At 41.5% G+C, this 26128-nt stretch overlaps 1 protein-coding gene and 1 pseudogene across 1 annotated transcript in view; both read right to left on the reverse strand.

Moving 5' to 3' along the window:
* ETF1 (eukaryotic translation termination factor 1) overlaps nt 1–20580 on the reverse strand; it is a 29512-nt gene extending 8932 nt beyond the window's left edge. Inside the window, exons 1-2 of the mRNA XM_019965000.2 lie at nt 20426–20580; nt 20161–20264 (exon numbers count right to left, since the gene is read on the reverse strand). Coding sequence (XP_019820559.1) covers nt 20161–20246 — 86 coding nt within the window. The 5' untranslated portion in view covers nt 20247–20264; nt 20426–20580. The remainder of the gene's footprint in view (nt 1–20160; nt 20265–20425) is intronic.
* On the reverse strand, nt 2–20154 carry LOC139183840 (POU domain, class 5, transcription factor 1 pseudogene; annotated as a pseudogene).
* Nucleotides 20581–26128: the final 5548 nt, after the last annotated feature.

Raw genomic sequence — 26128 nt, forward strand, 5'->3', positions numbered from 1 at the left:
GAAGAATAGCATTAGAGGTTTAAGTACTACATAAGTAAAGAATTACCATTAGTAAATGGAGTTAAAAGTGAGATGCCCCTAATATAGGAAAAATAAATCACTCTAAAAGTGACCATGAAGGTAGGGGCTATACCTCTGTAATTAAAGTGACCCAGAGCTAGAACAGTGTTCAGAATATGGTAGGTATATCAATCTTCAACAAAGAGGCAAGATTATACAATGGAGAGAAGCCAGTCTCTTCAGCAAGTGGTATTGGGAAAGTTGGACAGCGCATGTAAATCAATGAAGACACACCCTTACACCATACCCAAAAGTAAACTCAAAATGCTTTAAAGACTTTAAGACACGATACCATAAAACTCCTAGAAGAGAACACACGTAAAACCTTTTCAGATAACTCGTACCAATGTTTTCTTAGGTCTGTCTTCCAAAGCAACAGAAATAAAAGCAACAATAAACAAATGGGACCTAATCAAATTTATAAACTTTCACACAGCAAAGAAACCATAAACAAAACAAAAAGACAACATACTGAATGGGAGAAAATACCTGCAAATGATGCGACCAACAGTGGTTAATTTCCAAAACATACAAACAGTTCATACAACTAACTCAAGAACAAAAAACAAACACTATCAAAAAATGGGCAGAAGACATTTCATCAAAGGACGCTCAACACTGCTAATTATCACAAAAATGCACATAAAAATTACAATTTCCTATCACATAGAAATGCACATAAAAATTTCCTATCAGCCAGGATGGTCATCATCAAAAAGTCTACAAATAACAAATGTTGGAGAGGTTGTGGAGAAAAGGGAACCCTTCTACACTGTAGGTGGGAGGGTGTTGGTAAACTGGTGTAGCCACTGTGTTACAGTATGAAGGCTGCTTAAAAAACTAAATACACACACATGCACAGCCATAAAAAAGAATGAAATAATCCCATTTGAGGAAGAGAAAAGACATATCCCATCACTTAATGTGGAATCTAAAATATGACATAAATTTATTTACAAAACAGACAGACAGGAAAAAAAACTTATGGTTACCAAAGGAGAAAGGCGTTGGGGGAAGGCATAAATTAGGAATCAGAGATTAACAGACACATACTACTATATATAAAGTATCAACAGATAAACAACAAGGTCCTACTGTACAGTACAGGCAACTATATTCAATATCCAGTAATAAACCATAATGCAAAATAATATGAAAAAGAATGTATATATACACATATAACTATCAGTGAATGTATATGCTGCTGCCACTGCTGCTAACTTGCTTCAGTCATGTATGACTCTGTGTGACCCCACAGACAGCAGCCCACCAGGCTCCTCCGTCCATAGGACTCCCCAGGCAAGAATACTGGAGTGGGTTGCCATTTCTTTCTCCAGAATGTATATATATTGATTTACAATCCCTTGTGGCTAGACAGTAAAGCATCTGCCTGAAATGCAGGTGACCCGGGTTCGATTCCTGGGTTGGCAAGATCCCCTGGAGAAGGAAATGGCAATCCACTCCAGCACTCTTGCCTGGAAAATCCCATGAACGGAGGAGCCTGATAGGCTACTGAACAACTTCACTTTCACACTTCAATTAAAAAAATATGACAGGTGTTTAGTTCTTTGAATGAATACCAGCTTTAGCTATATGTAAAGACAAAAGGCACTTTAAGAGGTACTAGGGAAACGTCTCATTCACCAAGGAATGAAGCAGGAGAAGCTTTGATAAAGGTGTGACAAGAAGACTGGAATTTAACCTTGAGTCCGTGGCAGAGGCTTAGAATCTGGTGGTTCTTCAGAGGATGATTCAATAACAGGATGGTGCAACAAGTCTAAATGAAATAGCAGTTTAATATCCTGGACCCCTCCTTCAAAATTCCAGGCTCACCACGAAAACTTAAGAACCACTAATTTAGCACCCTAAGTATCCTGATAATGAGAAACAAGTCTTGGATTCACATAAATATCCCAGTTAGGAAATCTCTGTCACACATACACCTTTCTCTCTAAATAAATGTACCTCTAAGTGTATTTTACATATTAATCACTTTTGAGTTTGATTAGAGAGAGAAATGCAGAGTCTGATTACCTCTGGGTACCCAAGCAAACTGAAGTTTCTACAACTAAAAACCAGGACAAAACCCTAACTTACGGAGGATACATCCCCAAGGCTTTGTCACATGGGAGCTCCCTTTTGAACAGCTACCAACCCCTCTAACCTTAATATTGATGCCAACTACTTATCTTTTTAACCTAGACATTCTCAAGACTTATTAAGTCTAGTTAAGAAATATTTAGTCTAGTTAAATATTTATTTCACTAGTTAATATTTATTAGTCTAGTTAAGAAATATTTTACTAGTTAAAATATTTTTTTTTCTAATTTTATTTTATTTTTAAACTTTACATAATTGTATTAGTTTTGCCAAATATCAAAATGAATCCGCCACAGGTATACATGTGTTCCCCATCCTGAACCCTCCTCCCTCCCCATACCATCCCTCTGGGTCATCCCAGTGCACTAGCCCCAAGCATCCAGTATCGTGCATCGAACCTGGACTGGCAACTCGTTTCTTACATGATATTTTACATGTTTCAATGCCATTCTCCCAAATCTTCCCACCCTCTCCCTCTCCCACAGAGTCCATAAGACTGTTCTATACATCAGTGTCTCTTTTGCTGTCTCATACACCGGGTTATTGTTACCATCCTTTCTAAATTCCATATATATGCGTTAGTATACTGTATTTATGTTTTTCCTTCTGGCTTACTTCACTCTGTATACTAGGCTCCAGTTTCATCCACCTCATTAGAACTGATTCAAATGTATTCTTTTTAATGGCTGAGTAATACTCCATTGTGTATATGTACCACAGCTTTCTTATCCATTCATCTGCTGATGGACATCTAGGTTGCTTCCATGTCCTGGCTATTATAAACAGTGCTGCGATGAACATTGGGGTACACGTGTCTCTTTCCCTTCTGGTTTCCTCAGTGTGTATGCCCAGCAGTGGGATTGCTGGGTCATAAGGCAGTTCTATTTCCAGTTTTTTAAGGAATCTCCACACTGTTCTCCATAGTGGCTGTACTAGTTTGCATTCCCACCAACAGTGTAGGAGGGTTCCCTTTTCTCCACACCCTCTCCAGCATTTATTATTTGTAGACTTTTGGATCGCAGCCATCCTGACTGGTGTGAAATGGTACACGGTTGCAAAACCACACTCGGACCACGTCCTTCTCCAGCCCGAGCTGCTGGGCGATGTGGCTAATTTGCTGCAGGGTGGGCTTCGGGCACTGCAGGAACATGCTCTCTAGGTTGCCTCTCACTTGGTTCTCGATACTCGTCCGCTTTCTCTTTCGGGCCTGCACAAGGGTCTCTGCCTTGCATATCTCCTGCAGATTCTCGTTGTTGTCAGCTTCCTCCACCCACTTCTGCAGCAGGGGCCGCAGCTTACACATGTTCTTGAAACTGAGCTGCAAAGCCTCAAAATGGCAGATAGTCGTTTGGCTGAACACCTTTCCAAAGAGAACCCCCAGGGTGAGCCCCACATCAGCCTGGGTATATCCTAGTGTGATCCTCTTCTGCTTTAGGAGCTTGGCAAATTGTTCAAGGTCTTTCTGAAGAGCTTTGATGTCCTGGGACTCTTCAGGGTTCGGTTCCAGCTTCTCCTTGTCCAGCTTCGCGGCGCCTGCGAGTGCGGCGCAGGGGTCCGGGGAGGCCCCCTCGGAGTTGTTCTCCACCCCGGCTCCCGCCTGGCCCTCGGGCTGAGGGGTCTCCAGGCCGCCTGGGGGCACCGGCCCCACTCCAACCTGCGGCGCACAGTAGGCCATCCCTCCACACAAGTCATAGGGCGGGGGGCACGGGGGGAGCCCCCACACCTCGGCTCCAGGCACAACCCCCGGCCCGATCCCCGACCCACCGGGAGGCCCTTGGAAGCTCATCCAGGTCCGAGGATCAACCCAGCCCGGCTCTGGCCCTCCCGGCCCATCGCCTCCACCGCCCGGCGGGGGCGAGAAGGCGAAGTCAGAAGCGAGGTGTCCCGCCATGGGGAAGGAAGGCACCCCCAAAATATTTCTTAACTTTAAGAAAATATTTTAAAAAGTTATCAAAATATACCAATTCACTTATCATTAATCAAAACACAAACCCACTTCACACCCAATAAGATGGCCACTATTAAAAATGAAGATCATGGCATCTGGTCCCATCACTTCATGGGAAATAGATGGGGAAACAGTGTCAGACTTTATTTTTTTGGGCTCCAAAATCACTGCAGATGTTGATTGCAGCCATGAAATTAAAAGACTCTTACTCCTTGGAAGCAAAGTTATGACCAACCTAGATAGCATATTCAAAAGCAGAGACATTACTTTGCCAACAAAGGTCCGTCTAGTCAAGGCTATGGTTTTTCCTGTGGTCATGTATGGATGTGAGAGTTGGACTGTGAAGAAGGCTGAGCGCTGAAGAATTGATGCTTTTGAACTGTGGTGTTGGAGAAGACTCTTGAGAGTCCCTTGGACTGCAAGGAGATCCAACCAGTCCATTCTGAAGGAGATCAGCCCTGGGATTTCTTTGGAAGGAATGATGCTAAAGCTGAAACTCCAGTACTTTGGCCACCTCGTGCGAAGAGTTGACTCATTGGAAAAGACTCTGATGCTGGGAGGGATTGGGGGCAGGAGGAGAAGGGGACGACAGAGGATGAGATGGCTGGACGGCATCACTGACTCGATGGACGTGAGTCTGAGTGAACTCCGGGAGTTGGTGATAGACAGGGAGGCCTGATGTGCTGCGATTCATGGGGTTGCAAACAGTCGGACGCAACTGAACGGAACTGATTAAAAAAAAAGTGTTACCAAAAAAAAAGTGTTGGCAGGATGCCGAGATAGGGAACCCATGTGCATTGCTGGTGATAATGTTAGATGGATATAGCCATTATGAATAACAACATGGCAGTTCCTCAGAAGGTTAAACAGTTACCATGACTCAGCCATTCCACTCTTAGGTGTATGCTCAAGAGAAGTAAAAGTGCCTTTTACCAAAGGCACTGTTCGTAATAGTTAAAAAGTAGGAAAAAACCCCATGTCCAACTAATGAATGGATAAACAAAATGTGGTATATCCAAACAATGGAATTATTCAGTAATTAAAAAAAAAAATAGAGTGCCAGTACATTATTTACATTATACCAATGAAAAATAGTAACAAAAGACCACACTTGCATGGTTCCATTTATACGTAATGTCCAGAATAGGCAATCCAGAGACAGGAGCCAGGGTGGAATGGGGAATGACTGGTAATGGGCACACGGGGGTTTCTTTTTGGGTTGAAAATGTTTTAGAATCATATTGGTGATCATTGCGGAGTAGTGAATAGTGCTTCCACTGCAAGGGGCATGGGTTTGATCCTTGGTTAGAGAACTAAGATCTGGCCTGGTCAAAAAGTTTAAAAAAAAAAAAAAAAAAAAGTGCTATGGGAAAGACTCAAAATAGAACTTAGTAAGATATTTCCTTTAAGGTTTCTTAATCTGTAAGCTTACAAGAAAAGCCAAAGGATTTTCCTGAGAAGTGCTAATTTGTGTTTACCATTAGTAAAAATAATTTTATGTTAAAAAACTACATTACCCATTTTATTAAAAACAAGTAATATGAACTGAATTAGAAGTATAACCAACATATACATGGGATATTACAAGTCCCAGATGTGCCCTGACCAAATCTAATGGTGGCTTTCTTTATCTACCATTATAAATTGATCCAATTTCATATACCCAGACAAAACCCTAACTGAAAAAGATACACACACCCCTATGTTCATAGCAGCACTATTCACAATAGCCAAGATCTGGAAACAACCTTAACGTCCATCAACAGATGAATGGATAAAGAAGATATATACATATAGTACATATATACAATGAATACTACTCAGCCCCACCTCCTGCAAGAGAGAACAAAATAATGCCATTTGCAGCAACACGGATGCAATCAGAGATTACCATACTAAGTCAGTCAGAAAGACAAATGCCGTATATCACACCTTATGTGATAGTGTGGAATCTTAAATATGACACAAATGCACCTACTGACCAGACAGAAACAGATTCACAGACAGAGAGAACAGACCTGTGGCTGCCAAGGGGGGTGGGGGAGGGATGGAGTGGGAGGTTGGAGTTAACAGATACAAGCTATTATATACAGAAAAGAATATTAAAGAAAAAAATAAATGTATATACATATATATAACTTTGCTGTAGAGAAATCAAATTGTAAATCAACTATGTCATTAAAAAATAAATTGAGCCAGTTTATATTTTGAAGGCAAAAGCTGATCTGATATGAGCCAAAGTATGTTAAGAAATGTGATTGTTGTTTTACAAACTGTTTCTACTTGATACTTAATGAGTCTATAGGAAATTACTTCCTGAGATTCTTCAAGATCATGATCCTAAAGGCTATTATAAGTTTAATCATTACAAGTTTTAGTGTCAAAATGAAACAGGTGGGGGCTTTCTTTAGATAAACTGGATAGACTGCCAGAAAACACCTAAAACTTCTTCCTAATTGCTGAGTGTGTTAACTTCACATATATCCAATGTCTGGTGGAAGTCCACAAGAAAAAGAAATTAAGACAGATGGCTACAGTGTCAAGTCAAATAGGCTTATGTGCCAAGTGTCATAAGAAAGAAGGCAAGAGGCACAGTGAAAGGAACAACATCAAAAAGTAGAGAAAACCCCCAATATTAGCTTTGTAACCATAAGTGTTTGAAATCTGTAAGTGTCTGGAAACTATCTTCCTAGAATAAAATAATCTTCACAATGTGCATCTTGGTACCAGCACTGGAAAAGAACCTCATAGTTTTCTGCTAGTGGCAAAGTTCACAAGTCTCCTAGTCAGACAAGTTTTCTTTAGAAGGAGACAAGCTGGCTAGCAAGCCCTTCCACAATCAGGATAGTTGCTCTCAGACTGTCAACTAATGTTGTCTTCAAACCCAGCATTGTTTCTGTTGGGGTATCTACTCAAAACTTGGAAGGCTGGTTCACAACCTTTGTGATACTTTCCTCAATAAACTACAAGTAAATTTGTGAATTATGAACTACAAATATGTGGTAAAGCATGGTGTGTGCTCTGCTGCCACCCCTTGGACAGGGGAGCCAGATATTCTAGTCAAAGCGGAGAATCAAACAAATTCATGATAAGCAGCTTTAGTGGTCACCATAAATACAAGCAATGATCATGAAATTAAAAAATCAGACATATATACAATTGTAGTGGCCATGTTCCAGTTTCTGAATTAGATGGAAAAAGAATTGCCAAATGAAACAATTTGGTATCTTCTATTACAAAACAAAAACAAAGCTCTTTTAGCAATCAACTGTAACAAACTGCTTTACTTCCAATATTTATCTTGTTAGGGACCTAAATTTCTTAAACACTTTTTGATAATTCCTTCTGGAGTTTTGTGAAATCTTACAGGCCAAAGAGGAGAAAAAGGAGTTTGCTCTAGGAGGGGCTGGAAAAATTAGGCAAGTAAATTTAACTTCAAACTTGCTTTAGATTCTAGGTGTCACCTTATTATATGAAACTATACAAGAGAGGGAAAAGTTGCAATCTGAGCTTTACTGACTTGTATTTGTTTTCAGATGAACAATTCTCAAAAGAGAATTTCTTTACCCTGGGGCTTTTGGACTCTTTAGGGACCGAAAGAGTTTAGCTACTTCTGAAAAGGGCTCAGTTGTAGGAAATGTAATGAGAAGGGGCTAAAAGAATAGCAGGGTGGAGGCTCAGAGATCAGAAAGCTAACAGGCAACAAACCCAAAGGAGGTAAAGTTTGAGGCTAAAGAGAATGCTGGAATAAATTAACTGAGGGGCTGAAATGCCTAAAGGAAGTCCCTAAAGCAGGATAATCACGTGGAGGACAAAGCAATGACCTTAAGATAAGCAGCTATTTACTTTTCACTGTGGATAGATTAAGAAGATAAGCATCCATTAAGCAACTTTACTGTATAGCACCAGAGTTGGGCAACCTTAAACTCACATCCATTTAACATCCTAGAAAGGACAGAGTAGTAGAGATACCTAAGAACATAATCTTGTTATGGAATTCCACTTTAAAAATTGGTAGATTTCTACGAAGTTGTTAAATATGAAGCCACTTAACAGTTAGTCTTGGCTTCTTACTCATTTTGAATTCTGACTAATGTTTAAGAAAAAACTGGGCTTCCCTGGTGGCTCAGACAGTAAAGAATGTGCCTGCAATGTGGGAGACTCAGGTTGGATCCCTAGGTCAGGAAAATCCCCTGAAGGGAATGGCTACTCCAGTATTCTTGCCTGGAGAATCCTATAAACAGAGGAGCCTGGTGGGTTACAGTGCATGTGGTCACAGAGTGTCACATATGACTGAGCGACTTTCACTAGTTTCCCTTTGGGCCTCTCTCTACCCAGTCTTGAGGACTTCCCTGGTGGCTCAGACGGTAAAACGTCTGGCTGTAATGCGGGAGCGGGGTTCAATCCCTGGGTCAGGAAGATCTCCTGGAGAAGGAAATGGCAACCCACTCCAGTATTCTTGCCTGGAAAATCCCACGGGCGGAGGAGCCTGGTAGGCTACAGTCCATGGGGTCACAAAGAGTCGGATACAACTGAGCGACTTCACGTTCACATTCTACCACCTTTAGTTTCTGAATTCATCTGACACCACTGGGGATGAAGATACAAGGATTATTTAAAGAGATGGCCTCTACTTTAGTTTAAAGGCTTCATGATTTGTATGTTGGGTTTGATAACAGCAAATTAAAAGCTTTTCCAGGAATTTTATGACTGTCCAAGTGGTTAAGACTCTTGTTTCCACTGCAGGGGGCACAGGTTCAACCCCTGTTTGGAGAAATAAGATGCCACATGCCTCACAGAACAGCCAAAAGAATAAAACTTGGGGGAAAAAAAGGGGGGGAGCTTCTGGTTTTTAAAAATTAAAAACAGTTTTTCCAGGAAAAGTTTCCAAACAAAATAAACACTCCTTTACCCCCCACCCGCCCCTCAGGCAAGCCAAAGTTACTAAACCAGTTTGTGTAAACACCAAAATAAAACCAAGAAAGCTGAGTATTTCATTTGAAGTAGAGCAAAGAGTCCTCAAGGGAGAATGAAAAATAAAGCTCTCACTAAGGAGTTGCTGGCAGTGTAAGCAAACTACACCTTTTAATTTTAATAGTTTTCATCCATGCCTCTGCTTTGTCCCTATGTCCCTTTCCCCAAATCAGAAGGCTCTCATTCAAGTCAGTGGATTATGAGGCACACAGCAATGATTCACAGGCAGGCTGTAAAAAAGACACAACATACAGTGTGCTGTGTAAGGTGTCTAGGGGCCTCTGTTTTCAGACCCCTTCTTGTTCTCATCATTTTAGGGGTACATTCCCTTTTCAAAGAAGAATTCAGCAGTGCTTCCACTCAGAGGACTAACTTCTGAGAAATAAAACAGCTGGGAGACAGAAGGAGTAGTTGTAAATAGACTAAATACGGACAGTTAAACAAACTAGACACAACTTAGGAAAAGCAAGAGAATTTAAAGAGACAGCTGACAGCTTTCTCTTCCTGCATTCTCAAAGGTGACTGCTGAAAGAAAAGTTTCTCTCCCTAGAATGGGCAGTCAGGGGTAGTACCACCAGTAACTTATCTAATCCAAGGTTTCATGGCCCTTAAACACTACAGGGAAACATTAAGGTGCAGATTACCAGGACTGCAAGGACTCTAAAGAAGAAAACTCAAGGTAATCAGAGCAAAGCTTGGATTATGGGGTGTATGTTTATGTAGCTTTACAGTTAGCAGTGTTCCAGCTTTTGGATTCAGGAAGCCTGACAAAATGAAAATCTCAGTAGTCTTTGACTTGTAAAGATCTTACCAGTGCTTATCATTAACAATGCTTCAGAACACTTAAGAAGGCAGTGGCACCCCACTCCAGTACTCTTACATGGAAAATCCCATGGACGGAGGAGCCTGGTAGGCTGCAGCCCATGGGGTCGCTAAGAGTCGGACACGACTGAGCGACTTCACTTTCACTTTCATGCACTGGAGAAGGAAATGGCAACCCACTCCAGTGTTCTTGCCTGGAGAATTCCAGGGATGGCGGAGCCTGGAGGGCTGATGTCTATGGGGTCTCAACAGAGTCGGACACGACTGAAGCGATTTAGCAGCAGCAGCAGCAAGAACACTTTAGAAGAAAATGTGGCACCCACAAGCTTATCCACTGGCCAATTTGCATGAGAGCCCCAGAACCCTTGAAGAGCTTTCTGAAAAAGCAAAACAAAAATGCTTAGATACAAAAAGATCTCCTCTTCCTTTATGTTCTGATTCAATAGCTCTTGAAAAGGAGGAGTGAGGGTGGTAGCGATTATGGCTGAGAGAGTCTCAACTTTCAAATGGATTGATTTAAATAGAATCAGACTTTAATGCATAACTAGGGTTAAGAATCACTGTGTTTGGCTTCTTTTCTATGCCTTTAAGAAGGACCTCTCAGGCAGCTGAAGTCAGGGAGATTCCATGATCTCACCCCTTCTTAAAAGAAACTCAGAGCTCATCTCCTGCAGGTAAGCTGCTGTCATGTATCCTAGCAATAACATGACTACAATGAATTGTGATGGCTCAGATGTGTCCAACTTTTCCCAGCCAGAACACTCTCAAGTCACTACCATCCATCTTATCACCCCTACTTTCAGATTAGGGCGAGGAGCATTTTAGAGACTGCCTACTATCCTTTCTAGTTGGGATTTAAGAGTATATGCTCCCCAGGAAGCTATCATCTCAATGTTTGACGGAGATAAGCCTAGGATACGGATGGTCAAGGTTTCCCCTATCCCCTTTTCAAGCTCACAAAGCTCAACTTAAATTTCAGACACAGCATTTCTGGGATTCACTAGCCTAGCTGCATGGTAGGGATCCCAGCTGAAAATCAATTGGTTCCTCTCCAATTTCTACTATTTCTGTTATTTTATTCACTATGGCTTTTCCATTTTTCTTCCTTAACCAAATGCACAAAGCTAAATTTAAACTCTGAAACTAAAGCAATTTTTATGTGGGTTTAATATGGGAACATAATAGGACGGGGGTTATGAGCACAGGTTTATGACTGTCCTACTACCACAACCTGGGCAAATTAAGAGTCTCAGTTTCTCCTTACTTCACAAAGTCATGCGGATTCTATAAAACAATATATATCAAGTGCCTCGAATGGATAGATTGCTAAATGGTAACTAGATGGAACCTGATAGCTTCTTTTGCCCCACCCCCCTGTCCTTAAGAGAACCCAGAAAGAATTACGGGCACAGCACAGTTGTGGGGCAGAGGAGAGTAGCAACACTGTTAAGTGATGCTACAGACTTATTTGAATCTAAGCATTAAGTAAGCCTAAAGAGAGAGAGATAATAGTTAACTTTGTGGTAGGTGATAATCACCTTTACTGGGTTACAGGACCTGACAAAATCTTCCAACAGAACAAAAGAACTAAGCCAAAACTCAGTTCAAACAATATGGTCAGAACACTATAAGCTGTTTTGGAATTCATCACAAGGGAGAAATACAGAAATTAATTCCCCTCTACTTCTACCTGGTTATCAGTCACTTCAAAGATTTGACCTGTTTTTCTCTTTAACCCAAAGAACCTGTGCTCATAACCCTGTGCTCATAACCCCCACCCTATTATGTTCCCATATTAAACCCAAAGAAAGTATGTTAGTTGCTCAGTCGTATCCAACTCTTTTGCGACCCCATGGACTGTATCCCGCCAGGCTCCACTGTCCACAGAATTCTCCAGGCATGAATACTGGAGTGGGTAGCCATTCCCTTAACCAGGGGATCTTCCCCACCCAGGGATCGAACCTGGGTCTCCAGCATTGTGGGCAGATTCTTTACCATCTGAGCCATCAGGAGTAATTTCCACCAAATAACTGTGAAATAACACTTCTTGAAGGCAGAATTCATTTCAGCACTGAGTACATGCTTAAACATTTGAGAATGAATAAATGGTTAATTGCTAACATAAGAAACAGGGTCTTCTTTATACAGTCTCTTCTAAGCAGACACCAAGGGTTTTATTCTAAACTATTAAATAAAATACCAGTTAAGAGTTTGCCAGTCTTTGGAGAAGAACTAACATGTGCCTGAAAATGACTAATCATCTCTGCTTTAGCTTCACTAAAATGCTCAAACCATCCCGTCAGTCTTTTACCTAACAAAAATGACACTTTCAGTATCTTATTTTGCCACCTTTAAACTGGCTCAACCCCACCTCAAACCTGCTCCTAAATATTATCTATGATGCAGGTAGGAGGTGGGTAGGGCTGCTTTCTATAGAGAGAGCTTACAGAATACCTAGAGGATTCTGTTACTCTTCAAAGAGGCTAGACAGAGTTACTGGAAACTGGTTTTGTGCTACTGACCTCAGGATCAGATGCCATTACCAGATGGACAAGGACCAAGATATGAACACACCAAAACATTAAAGCAGCCTCTAACCTAGAAGACACAATAACTCAAAATGTCCCAATATTTTGCAGAAAGTAAAGTTTACAAAAGGCTCATTTTAGTGTTTTATCCTCAAAAGCATTAAGATTACTGTACTCTAAAACAAAACTATGTATCTGGTGGAGTATTTTTTCTACAATTACAGGAATTTACTTTGTCATAAAAGGGAAACTAAAAACAAACAAATTGACACAGTGGAATATTCCACTAGGGAGCAGCAGAAGCTGGAAAATTTCTCTAGCATTCTCACATCAGTGAGAAGCCAGGAGATAGCAATCACAGCCACCATTAGGGAGCAGCTAACCATCAAGGTTCTACACGGGGCGAGAAAGTCCACTTCTTATCTTTCTTGGCCACTATGCAAGTACTTTTCAAATAAAACAAAAGCCACAGTGTTCCTGTTAATCTTCTTTCTAATACACACATGAGCTTCTGGGGAAGGATTTAGAAGTAAGTTATTTCCCTCGCCAATGATGCTCATTAAGAACAAACATGTTCAGTACCCAAGTTCTTCCTACGGTAGATTTGCAAACAGCATGCCTGTTCCCTTTTATCTTTGCTCTCGAGTCTCTGCACATCTGCTCCCTCTAGTAAACTGAAAATCTCCTTGGACAAGAATCCTCCTTTCAGAAGAGAATAGGAGATGTTTCTATTCAGCAAAAGAAAAATGTTTCTATTCAGCAAAATCAAAGAGCAAGGCAGTGCAGTATAATAGTTAGGACCAGAGGCTCTGCAATCAGCAAAGTGGGAACAGAATCTAGCATTGCCCCTTGTTAAGACTGTTATATTAGCAAAGTTAATAAATCTCTCAGCACTGCAAATTTTTTCATCCATGAAATGGCAGTAATAGCTTTTTTCATAGAGCCGTTGTGAGGAGTCAAAATATATGCTCTTCAACCCATCTTCAGGAAACTACTTTCATTGCTTGATTGAAACTCAATCTTTCTTGTCCATGAACTTCTAACCCTGTCTTTCCTGAGGATCCTTCTTGCTTTTAAGTAGTCATAAAAGCCAGAAAATGGGATGGCCAGAAAGGAGGAAAACACTTTTTTTCTTCAGTAAAAAGCTAAAAATATCTAGAGGTATTCAGAAATTAAAGTTTGGGGATCAGTACATTTTCACTACTTGCAAACTAGTGTTGGGACTGTCACACTCTGTTACCAGTGAGGCACATATATGCAAATACTCTGCACTATTTCAATACCCTGACAGCTTACCAACTATCAACCAACACAAAGCTTTTGAGTCTAATTTTAAGCTAACTGGCTTTTAATCAAGAATGAATGTCAATGACCATTTCAAAGTTGCAGATCAGTTACAGCTCCACTACATCAGTGTATCAAAGATACTGTATCAAACAATGCCCAAAGTAACATTCTCTGACAACATTCACCTGCCTTGTCTAGGAAATTTGCCCAAGTAGTTAAACAATATCTCCATTTTTGACCATGTCTAATACCTCATTTAAGACCCAAATAATCTGCTTACACTACACCCCCATCAACATGTACCCTGTTATTCTGAGACCGGAAACGGATATCATCACTCCAGGGTTTTGTGTCAGACCATTTTCTCATGGCGTTGCACAATGCTTCCCTAAATGTATAAATATCCAACCTACAGCAGATGTTTGATGGAGCTTTTAAGCTGACTAGTTAATAGTAAAAATGTATCTGTGGGCTTCACTTTTCATATACTTAGATGTGAAATTGGGGAAAAAAGTTAGAAGGCCACAGACATCAAGAAAAAGACAATCTTCTGTTTTGACTAGGATCATTCTTCTAAAGAAAACCTTAAAGGATAAAACGAATAAACAACTTCAAGGGTTAAAATAAGGACAAAGTGAACATGTAAATACTTATAGGATGGGTATTACATACAAATTAAGTAGATAAAAGAGAAACAGCACTAGATTACAGCACAGAAAGCTTGACCAATCTATCAATGTGAAAGACTCAAGTCTGTGTTTATCCTTGTATCCCCAAGAAAAACAATGAAATTATGGCTCTTAATCAAACTCAATTATGTTTTGTTAGAGGTGAGAAAAAGAGCAATGATGCTTTATCTTGATTCACTCAGAGTCAAAGAAAAAGATACCTGTTCAGGAAGAGGGGGGTGGGGGGGGGGGAAGGAAACTTTCATTACTACCAAATAGGCAGTATTAAAAGGAGGCTGTTATGAGCAGGAACTTTATTCATCATGCTCTGAGGACAGCTGCCCACAGAAAAACCTTGTAATTTCTAACCTGGTGGGAAGCATCTTGAACCCCCTCTAAATCCTTTCTCTTCCTCACTAAAGCAGGCTGCTGCAGACACTCCTATAGAATGTATCCTAGAAGAAGGTTCTATTCTGAGATCCCTGGAGAACAGGGTGGACTAAAAAAATTTCTGCTGCCCAAGTTCAGAGATAGATGGTTTGTTGCAGCAGTAGGCCTAGGGAAAAATGGCAGATTTCTTCTGACTCTTTAAATAGGGCCTGAAGCCATTTAGCCCTGCTGCAAAACCCACATTTTAAGTTTTCCCACAACCAAACTCAAAACAAGGGCCCTCTGCTAAAAGGGTCCAACCAGTGTGTGTGTTGGGGGCAGGCAGGTAGGGGGGACACTGGAGACCTACACTGCATTCTGCCTTAAACAGTATTCTAATTAGGTTACGCTTGCTTACCTAGGAATGTGTCCAGAGCAAACCTTCCTTTCCTGGAAGGATAAGTGTATCTGCTATTACAATAAGAAGTCTGTCAGGAGTTGAAATTCAAAGAGAGTAATTGTCCATCAGGTTCACAGTGCACAGAACACCATGCCAGAATACAACGGCTGTTAGGACTAGTTTTGAGTTGAGGCAGGCAGCCTAATACACTTGGAGTAGGCTGAGGAACACCACCACACCCTATCAAATATACTCTTATCTGCCCCTCTTCCCTTTACCACCTCAACAGACCCAGACATGTTGGTGGCATCTATATTTTGACCACTTTGTGGGAAGTCACTGTAGTTTGTGTTCTACACTCATCTCTTCCCAGGAAATTAAAAATATTCTAATTCTTGACTTTTCTCTAGTGGGGTCTTTTACCTGTGTAACTATCAGAGACAAGAAAAAGGCAGGAAAAGCCAGAAGAGATGATGAAAAACACCCTCTTTAAGAGCCTGAATATCCTGGTATCGGTATATGAAAAACTACAAAGTATCATTCTTGTTACAGCCACCTGTAACTATGATGTGGAGAACTAAAAACTAAAACCACCTGAAATTCATTGCTTTGAGACCATTCCAAGAATCCTTTAGGTGAATGTTCTACTAATCAACAACTTCCACTTAGGGAAGAAACCCAAACACATTTTACACACTTTAATTTATTCAAATCATATCAACAATTTACCTATATTCTATTTAAAAACCCGTTCATTGATCTCATAAAAATACTAACTTTTAATTCAATATAATGTGAGGAATTTTCTGGAGATTTTGGTCTGTCCCTGGCTTTTAGAAAGCTCTTAAAAACCTTAGAATTTCCTGAGATGGGGAGTGTTTTTGTTATTATTCATAAGGAGTCCCCAAGGAGCATACCTGAGTTTATGCCAATGAAGTGACTAGGGTGGGGCCCCTAGGCATAATTAGGATGGACAAGTCACCAGAAAGACCAAATGTTTTGAGGGCTGAACTTTCAGCTCCATTCCCAGATCTATGGGAAGGGGTAGTTGCAGAGTAATCTATATAAAATTCCTGAACAAGATTTAATGAACTTCTGGGTTAGTAAACTCAGGTGGCAAATTCCAGTTTCACAAGGACAGAAGCTTCTGCACTTGGACCCTTACAGACCCTATGTACCACTTCATCTGGCTGTTCATTTATATCCTTCATAACATCCTTTGTAATAAATCAGTTAACATAAATAGTTTCCCTGAGTTTTTTGGACCCTTCTAACATATCATTGAACCCAAGAAGTCAAAGGAACCCCCAAGGCCCAGGCTTGCTTTGGCATCATATGTGTGGGCAGTCTTGTGGGATCTGATAGTAACTCTGAGTAGTGTCAGAATTGAATCCAACTGTAGGAATACCTTTTTGGTGTCCAGTGAGACTTGAAGAACTGCTTGGTGTGGGGGAAAAAACCCCACACATCTAGTATCAGAACTTCTCAGAGGAGAAAAATTGTCCCATCCTGCTGTGCATCCTGTGTTCCCACCCCTACTCCCACCCATATATATATCTGGGGGCAAGAAAGACAGTCATGTAAAGTCAGGCAATTTATTTCCTTCAAGGTATCTACAACTTATTTTTAACAAAAGCTTTAAAAATGTCCCCAAACCACAGAAGACTCAAATGAAGCTTAGAAAGTGCCCTGATCTTTAAACATGGGTTACCTGACTGAGATCTGATTATATATGAAATATATGATTCCCTGAGGAAGATAAATGAAAAAAAAAAATTCTAATACTCACAGACATAATTTAGCCCAGATTCACCTTGTCCATTCCTTGGTTATATTCACCACTGTCCTTGATATAACAGGCTCTTGTTATGATTTTATTACCTGAAAACTACAAAGCTTCCAACACTATTTCTGGGGCTACCTCTCGCAGGCTCAGAAACATTAAACAACCTAAATTTGCCACTTACCTTTCTTCTACATACTTCACCTGATTTAGTTCCTTATTGAAAATATCTACAATCATGGTTTCCATCCACATGGCCCTACGTTGTTTTGGCTTATGTACACATCTGTCCTCATTTAAGCCAACTATGGAGAATACACCAAGAGCAATCATAAACCAGGAAGAACTACAATTAATTTTAAGTGGGACCTATGTATAGGAAAAGAATTAGCTGTTTTTTTTTTTTAACTAGTATACACAGAAACCAACATTTCACCGGGCTTATACAAAGCTAAATATGTATGTTCTATCCAACATAAATTCAAGTTATATGTATAACACTCCTTTTAATTCAGAAAGTATGACAAAAAGATAATACCTCTTGCGAAGATTAAGTAAAATAATGTATTGCTTAATACAGTGTGTATAATATGCTAAGTGCTTAATAAACTAATGTGCTTAGAAACTTCACTCTGTTCAGATTTACTTAATCAGTGAGTCTATTTTGCAGGTGGTTTTCCTTTAAAGCTACATTACCTTGGGATCATATATCAAGATAATCACATATTGGCTATCTCAATTTCAAGATTACTCTTATCCCAGCATACCTGAAGAGCCAGTGTTAAAAACAAACCAATCTCTGATTCTCATGCCCAGAATTGATGGGGGGCGGGTGGGGGGTGGAGAAGAAATCTTCATTTCCAAAACAATTCTACTCATCTACCACTGTTTCACAATCTAGTACTAATAACCATGCTCGAACACAACCTGTTTTCTCCTGAAACCCACAACTTGCCCCTGCCCCTTAAACATCACCACAAATAGATTTATTGTACCATCCAGTTTGTGCTTAAAATCAAAAGTCCATAACGTTTCTCAATGACTATTTTAGCATTAGGGAACGAAGGAAAAACAATTCTCACTGCACATTGTGATAATCTAATGAGTCTGACTAATATAACTCAGCCATAATACAATCTTGCTATTCTCAAAAAGAAATTGGTATATACTAAGAAATTTCTGAGTCAAACAAAATATACATATGACTCCCTTACTGATACCTAGCAATGGTCAAGAATTTAAATTGTCATGGGATCAGGATATAACCAAATCCTGAATAAAAGCAAAGTAGGACATGATTATCAACCACGTTGTTTATAGGACAGCTTAACCTTGTATAAAATGTTCAAACTTAACTACCACTTGCAAGAAAAGTTGTGCGTAAGAACCTCATTTTTAGCATGCTTTAAACTTTACCTAAGTTTGTTAATCAAAGAACTAAAGCCTTTAAAAGCTTCAAAGAGGAGCTTAAAAGTTTCAAGTGGCTAGGTAACATGGCTAGGAACAAATTTAAGAATTAGCTCCCTCCCTTAAACAGTAGAAAGGAATGCTGTTACTTATTTAGCAGTAACAACAGCAATCTAGAAAAGTCATACTCAAGTGAAGGATTCAAGCAAAACAACATAAGATGCTAATGAAACAAAAGAATATGGCTAATTCCTGGTAGTGCATCATAATGGGTCATGATCTATTATATTATCCCTCCTGTACAGTGTTCTCATACTTGGGGAATAATTATTCTACCATGTGGCATAGAATCATGTGTTCAAGTTCTGGGAAGATTATATTAACTTTGTCTGAATAATTCTATTAAATTCAAAGAAAAACAAACCTGAGGAATGAAAAATAAGCTGCCACCTTCAATTTGTACCAGAGAAAGTGAGCAAAAACTCCAGTAACTGAAGAGCATCAAACTTTCAGAAGTTTCACCCCAAAGAGAACTGTCACTAATTAAGAACAAAGCACAATGGCAAAACTGTTAGCCTTGGGCTTCAATGGAACTAAGCATACTTACTTTATAAAGCAGTAACTACTATGAGTTTGATGAATCCCATCATTGTAAATCTGCCCACCAAGAACAAACCTGGGTCAGAAACCAGAATGTCCAATCCATGTAGTGAAAACAACTTTCAACATGGTCCCAGACAAGACACTCTGCTATTCTAAGAATGCTCAGACATACAAATATGTAATGTTCCAAAAACTTTTTCCTTGCCACATAGTAAAAAGTTTCTATGACTGGCAAAAGAACAAAGTAATAAAGTGAGAGAACAGATATACCCCTGACACACTCTCCCCTAAACAGTAATTTTTTTTTTTAATTTTAAAAGAGCATATAAAGTTAGTTTTAAACTAGTTCACCCTTCCCACAATGGACACACCTAACAACTGCTTCTCAAAATTTACCAAAGAAAACTCAAAGCCCACCGACTCCAGTTCTGAATTTCAACAAGCATTAATACACTAGGCACCTCTACCCCAGGAGTTCCAGAGAGAGGCCAAAAGGGAGCCTGTTCATATCAACAACCCCATTAATTCGGATTTCTCCTGTATATACAGATACACAGCTGTCAGCCTAAACCTCTCCTCCGGCGCACACATTCCCTGTAACAGCTAAAACCAGGAAGCTAAAGGGTAATTAGAGGACTAGGAGGAAGTCATCTTGGGAGAATTGTAAAACCCAGAGAAATCAGAGGAAGTCAGAAAAAGGCTGTCCTTGACTACCTCTCCTTCCCGCCCCATCCAGACTTAATCCCACCCGGGTCTCAGAAGCCCGGGAGGGAGAGGCCATTTTAATGAGGCTTGGTTGAAGAATGTAAAGGAAGGGAAAGAGGAAATCAGGGAAGGGCCTTTGTAAAGGAAGGCCTGGCCCTTTCCCCCAACAGCACCCGAGTTGGGTGGCAGCATCTGGAGCTCAAAAAGGGAGGTGCTGGATTCAACCGCCTGAGAGAGGTACAAAAGTAGCAGTGGCCTACCACGAGGGGGTCGAGTGGTCCGAGTACCGGGAGCAGGACCCCCTGGCCCCAAGAGGGAGAACTGCCCCTTCTGGGGCCAACAGCGTAGACCCTCGCCCCTGGGACTGAAGCTACTACCCAGAGGTCCAGAAGGCGGGAGTTGGCTAGTGCCTGGTTCTCCTCATTCGGCCATGCGGCGCGGGGGCGGCCATCCTGAGGGGGTCCCGGAACCAAGAGGGCATGGGGGGGCCCAGACGCGGAGCTCACCCGCGGGCCGCCTCCAAGCTCTTAATGAGCTTTTTGATCTTCCAGATCTCCACGTTCCTGTCGGCAGCACTGGGGTCGTCCGCCATCTTCTCGCCTCCTCCTCCCTAGAGCGGCCCGGCGGGGCCCGGAGACACCAAGACCACAGAGTTAGCGCCGCCGCTGGGGCAGAGCGGCCCCCTTCCTTGCCACCCCCGAGAGTCCCTCCTCTTCCCGCCCCGCGCGGCCCGCCGAGGTGGTAGCTGGCCTTTCCCTCTCCCTGGCTTACCTAAGGGCCCAGTCCTGGGCGGCAGCGGCTGCTCCTCCCCGGCGGCGGGTCCGCGGCGGCGGCTCTGACGTAGGACACCGGCTCCCTCTCTCCAGGCAGCTGCATGTGTTGCAATCCGCTCACATGGGGCCTGTGACATCACTTCCTCCGCCAGGGGCTGAGTGGTAGTCGGCGGGCGGAAGGGAGGGGGCCAGCAAGGAAGAGGGGGAGCTCTGCGCGCGCCGCGACTTTCCATTGGCTGTTTGGGCCGTGGCCTACAAAGAACCCGCCGATTGGTCTCATCTGGGGCCGCGCTGCCTTGTGAGGTAGAAGCCGGGGGCGGGGAAATACCTCCTTCCTTCCGGTTCGGAGAGCAAAGAGCAGGAAGCGGGCGGAAGTAGGTGAATCTCGCGAGAATTTACTCTAGCCCTGGCTGCCTAAACCTGGAGTGTTTCTTAAAGGGCAAGGCGCGTGGGTCGTTGTCTTTTCTCTCCCACGTTCTTGAATGGAACGGACTTCTGAGGGTCAGCGACGCATTTTTACTTTCGAGCTGGGACGAGCGGTTTGAATTGCGTCTGAGAAGTCTCAAAGAAGCGCCTCACTCTTTGCTACTTCACAGCTGACGAAGCGCTTGGGTCTGCGTGCGTCACGGCTCCGCGGATTAGTGTTCAGAAGCTCGGCCAGGGTGTCAGGATTAGGAAATGTCTCCCGGGTAGTCCAGCACCCCGACACCCGCACGGGCAAAAGTAGCACGTTCCTTCCCGGCCCAGGGCTAAGAGGGGTTCTCTTTGGACCTGGAACTTTATGGGGAAGGGGAGAAAGCAGGGGCTGCCTGAGGTTGAAGACATGAGGTATCTGATACCTTGAATGGTTTGATTTGAGCTGTGGAGAGTGAAGGTGGGGAGAATGTTGAAGGAACGTGGGCAGCTGTCTTTGACTTTGGAGTTGTAGTTGGCTACTTTATGTCTCCACCTCAGCTGGAGTCATTCAGGTATTTGGGCCCAAGCTGTGTGCCAGGCCCGAGTTTCCTGAGAAGAGCCAGACAGATAACAGTGCCTACCTTCGTGGTGCTCTCAGTTTAGTTGGATTTATAGCCGACTATGATTTTATACGTTTGTGTCATGAAATAATTACACAAATACATAAACACTTCAGAGGGGTGTGAGTATGTAATGAAAGAGGAGTGAGTGAAAACTAGAATGAAACCCAAAGGTGAATAGGACTTTGTCAAGAGGGAGCATAACACATTTCAGAAATCGCAAAAGCTCGTGTTCTGGAGCAAGGTTAGTAATTTATGTGAGAGATAATTTGTATCTTAGACTAGGGTGATGACAGTACAGCGAATGATATTTGAGGGTTAGAATGGTTAGGGCTGGATGATAGGTTGGATGAGGAGGAAGAGCAAGAATGACTCCCAGAGTATTGAAATGGCTAGTTTTACTTAGATGGGGAAGATGAGCAGGTTGTGGGGGATTTTTGAAAATTTCTTCTGCTTAATAAATCCGAGATTGTTTATGAAACAAGCCAGCGGTGGGTGCTCAGGTGGTTGCATTTGTGTGAGCTTTGAATCCTTTTTGCGAATTATCTCAACTTTATCCACACCTTGGAAATGGGGCTTTTACTCCCATTTCGTAGATTGGGGAACTCACGCAAAGAAAAGTGAAAGGAAGTTGCTGAGAGTGAGGACATTGACTCAGGGCAAGTCTCTCCCCCAGCAAATGAATTCCCAGAATGGAATCGCTTCCATTTTGTAATTTTTACCATATGTTCACTCATTATATAAGTTATTGTACTTCTACTGTGTGCCATTGACTGTGCTTAGTAGTGGCCCTTCTTAAAGTCATAAATACTGCTTACTGACTGGGTGTCTGCTGTGTCCCTCCATTTTCCTTACTTCATTCTCTTTGCCCCAATTGTTTTTATACTAGTTTGCCTTGATTTTCTTTTCTTGCTCATTTCTGTGTTTATAGTGTTGTTTTAGGCCCATGTGTGATGGCTTTACAGATGTTCTAGACTAGCTCACAGGCTTGCTTTTCTGTTTTATGCTGAGGTAAGCATGGTGATGGAGAAGGCAATGGCACTCCACTCCAGTACTTTTGCCTGGAAAATCCCACGGACTGAGGAGCCTGGTGGGCTGCAGTCCATGGGGTCGCAAAGAGTCGTGCACTACTGAGTGACTTCACTTTCACGCATTGGAGAAGGAAATGGCAACCCACTCCAGTGTTCTTGGAGAATCCCAGGGACGGGGGAGCCTGGTGGGCTGCCGTCTATGGGGTTGCACAGAGTCGGACACGACTGAAGCGACTTATTAGCAGCAGCAGCAGCATGTACCTTTTGCCCATCTGTGTGTCTATAGAAAAATGTCTATTCATGTCTTCTGCCCATTTTTTCTTGGATTTTTTGCTATTGGTTTGTTAATGTATTTTGGGAACTAACTTATCAGATACATGATTTGCAAATATTTTCTCTGATTCAATGGGTTGCTTTTTCATTTTGTTAATGGTTTCCTTTGCTGTGCAGAAGCATTTTTTGTTTTGGTGTCGAATCCAGTAAGCCCAAAATTGATGTCAAAGAGCTTACTGTCTCTAAGTGTTTGGTTTTGGGTCTTACATTCAGGTCTTTAACTCACTTTAATTTTTGTATGTGGTGTAATATAGTGATCCATTTTCATTCATTTGCTTGTGGTTGTCCAGTTTTCCTAGCACTGTTTATTGAAGACACTGTCCTTTACCAATGAGGTCTTGTTAAAATTAAGCCAGTATAAAGTACAATGCATGCTTGTGTCTTTGTGTGCTCCTTCACTTCAGTCGTGTCCAACTCTTTGTGACCCCATGGACCACCCACCAGGTGGCTCTATTTATGTGATTCTCCAGGCAAGAATACTGGAATGGGTTGCCATGCTCTCTTCCAAGGGATCTTCCTGACTCAAGGATCGAGCCCTCCTCTCCTGGGTCTCCTGCATTGCAGGCTTGATTCTTTACCCATTCAGCCAGCTGGGAAGACCCCTGAGGCATGTTAAGGAAGTTAAAACGCATGAGTTCACAAAGACACCCAAGAAATTTCACTGGTCTCACCTTTGATTAATACTACAAAACTAACTCACTTTAAAAACCAGTTCTTTCCCATAAGAACTGTACTTCAGGTTAACTAGTTACTTGATATGAGGGGAAGTGTCTCACTGTAGAGGTATTCCATATAAAAAATGAAGAAAAAATAGCATAGTATACCTTTAATGAAATTAAAGAACTAGGTAATGATCATCAGTGACTGCTGACATCATAGAAGAGCCAACCAGAATTGTATACTCTCTGATGAAAGTATATACCACCCAATCTTGTCCAAAAGCTTACCCTGAATCAGATCCACAGGGGATGAAGAACATGTTGATGACATCACAGGAGTGCCATCAGTGAAATGTAGGATGTCAGAAGTTGCAGGACAAATACATTGCAAAGTGGAGGAAAAAGCAGCATGGAAAACCTTTAGTTCAAAAGAGACTTATGGGACGTATCAACCAATACAAGCTGTGGGCTTTACTGGCTCCTGACTCATTAACAGTTGGAAAAATTATGGAACTTCCCTGGTGGTCCAGTGGTTAAGACTGTGCTTCCACTGCAGGGGGCACAGGTTCAATCCCTTGTCAGAAAATTAAGATCTTGTGTGCCCTGTGGTGCAGCAAAAAAAAAAAAAAAAAAAAAGTTATGAAACTATTGGGAAAATTTGAACATTCAGTTTTGCTATTAAGGGATTAATTTTTTGATGTGATCATGATATTGTTATATTTTATAGAATAATCCTTTTGGAGGTACATACTGAAATGTTAGAGTAAAATTATGATTTCTGGAATTTGCTTCAAAATAATCCAAGGGAAGATAGAAAATATTAAAAGCTGTAAGTTCCTCAACATTAAAAATTTGAAAAATAAAGAGTGTAAGAATTTGAGTGAAACAGCCAGTGTGGGCTGAATGGGGAAGGCTTCATGAAAGAGGGTAGATCAGGGATAACTGAGAAATGGAAAGGCAAGACGGGAGATAGCTAAAGGCAAAGGGGACATGGATCAAGGGTTATGGCTTGAATTCAGCAGTTAGACTAGTAAGGTAGATTGACTTCCCATTTAAGAAAAATTTATGGTTCTTAACCCCCTTTTCGTCAGATTCCTTCAAGAAATCATTCTTCAAGAAGTGAAGAGCAGTGGACCATTTCCCCAGAAAAAAATAGTATTTGCAATCTTGCATTCTATAATCAGTGGTTTCTGGGTCCCTGAAGTCACTCACGTGGACTTTCCATTTCCCAGCCATTGCCCCAAATATCTACCTTTTGGGTCAGGGGCCACAAGCACCTGTTTAGGAGGTTATTGTTTAAGTGGAACATTTCCTGTTTCCTGAGATCTCCTGTGAGTTAAACTTGTAATTATTAAAGGTTGGTTCAGTTGCAGTATTCTCTCTAGTGTGAAAATTGAGTTTCCTAACCTATTGCAGCAGAAATGGGATTGATGGTGGTACATTGTAATTAGGTTTAACCATATGAGATTGGTACTTGACTGGTTTTGACCTACTTAAATGGCTGTTTCAGTGTTTCTTTCTATAACTGCTACATTGTCTGCTTCACTGATTGAATAATATAGGTTGCTTTGTAGCTCCTTTATCCAGGGCTTTCACTCACTGCATCGTTCTGATACCAGAGGAAAGTAAAGACATACCCTTATAAAACAGCCTTAGGACTGGAGTATGGAGTCACAGTGGTATCTGAAATACTGAAGGGTGTTTGAAGCAGTTTGTTTTCAAATTTTGTTTTCACTCCCAGTCTTCTCATTAATCATCTGCAAGAACTTTTTTTCTTTACTGCTCCTTCTTGCTACAGAATCTCTAGTATAAATGTTATACTTAAAATTAAGCCACCCTTACAGATTACTTAACGGTAACTTAATGATGAAATGTGGAGCAAAGCACAGACATAATATTGTTCTCCCTGGTAACTGAGGCACTGATAAAGACAAAGTATTCCTACCAATAATGTGTACATGACTCTCAGCAGGAGGAAATTACCAGGTGAATCCAAAGGGCTCTCTCTTCTGTGAAACAAATGGCCTATACCCTTCAAAACAACAAAATCAACATCATGAAAGGACAAAAAGGCAAAGGAACTATTCATCAGTGCTGCTGCCGCCAAGTCACTTCAGTCGTGTCTGACTCTGTGGGACCCCATAGACAGCAGCCCACCAGGCTCCCCCATCCCTGGGATTCTCCAGGCAAGAACACTGGAGTGGGTTGCCATCGCCTTCTCCAATGCATGAAAGTGAAAAGTGAAAGTGAAGTCGCTCAGTCGTGTCCGACTCAGCGACCCCATGGACTACAGCCCACCAGGCTCCTCCGTCCATGGGATTTTCCAGGCAAGAGGACTGGAGTGGGGTGCCATTGCTTTCTCCGATTCATCAGTGCTAAATTTCCTGATTATTAGCTGTAGGGATAATGTTTTGCTCTTAAGCATGCTATGTAGGTTGAAGTGTCATGATCTTCAGAAAACATGTAGAGAGTGAGCCGAGTATTTAAAAAAGTACAAATGAGGCAAAATGCTAACTGAATCCATCTGAATGGTGTTTTTGTGTGTTCCTGACAGCATTCTTCTAGATTTTCTAATAGATTTAATTAAAAGTTAAGAAAAAGCTTGGCTAAATTTTTTTCGAGTCAGTAACAGAATTGTACTTAATACCTAGAAAGTATAAAA

The sequence above is a fragment of the Bos indicus genome, chromosome 7 (genome assembly GCF_029378745.1).
Source record: "Bos indicus isolate NIAB-ARS_2022 breed Sahiwal x Tharparkar chromosome 7, NIAB-ARS_B.indTharparkar_mat_pri_1.0, whole genome shotgun sequence".
NCBI classification, from domain to species: domain Eukaryota; kingdom Metazoa; phylum Chordata; class Mammalia; order Artiodactyla; family Bovidae; genus Bos; species Bos indicus.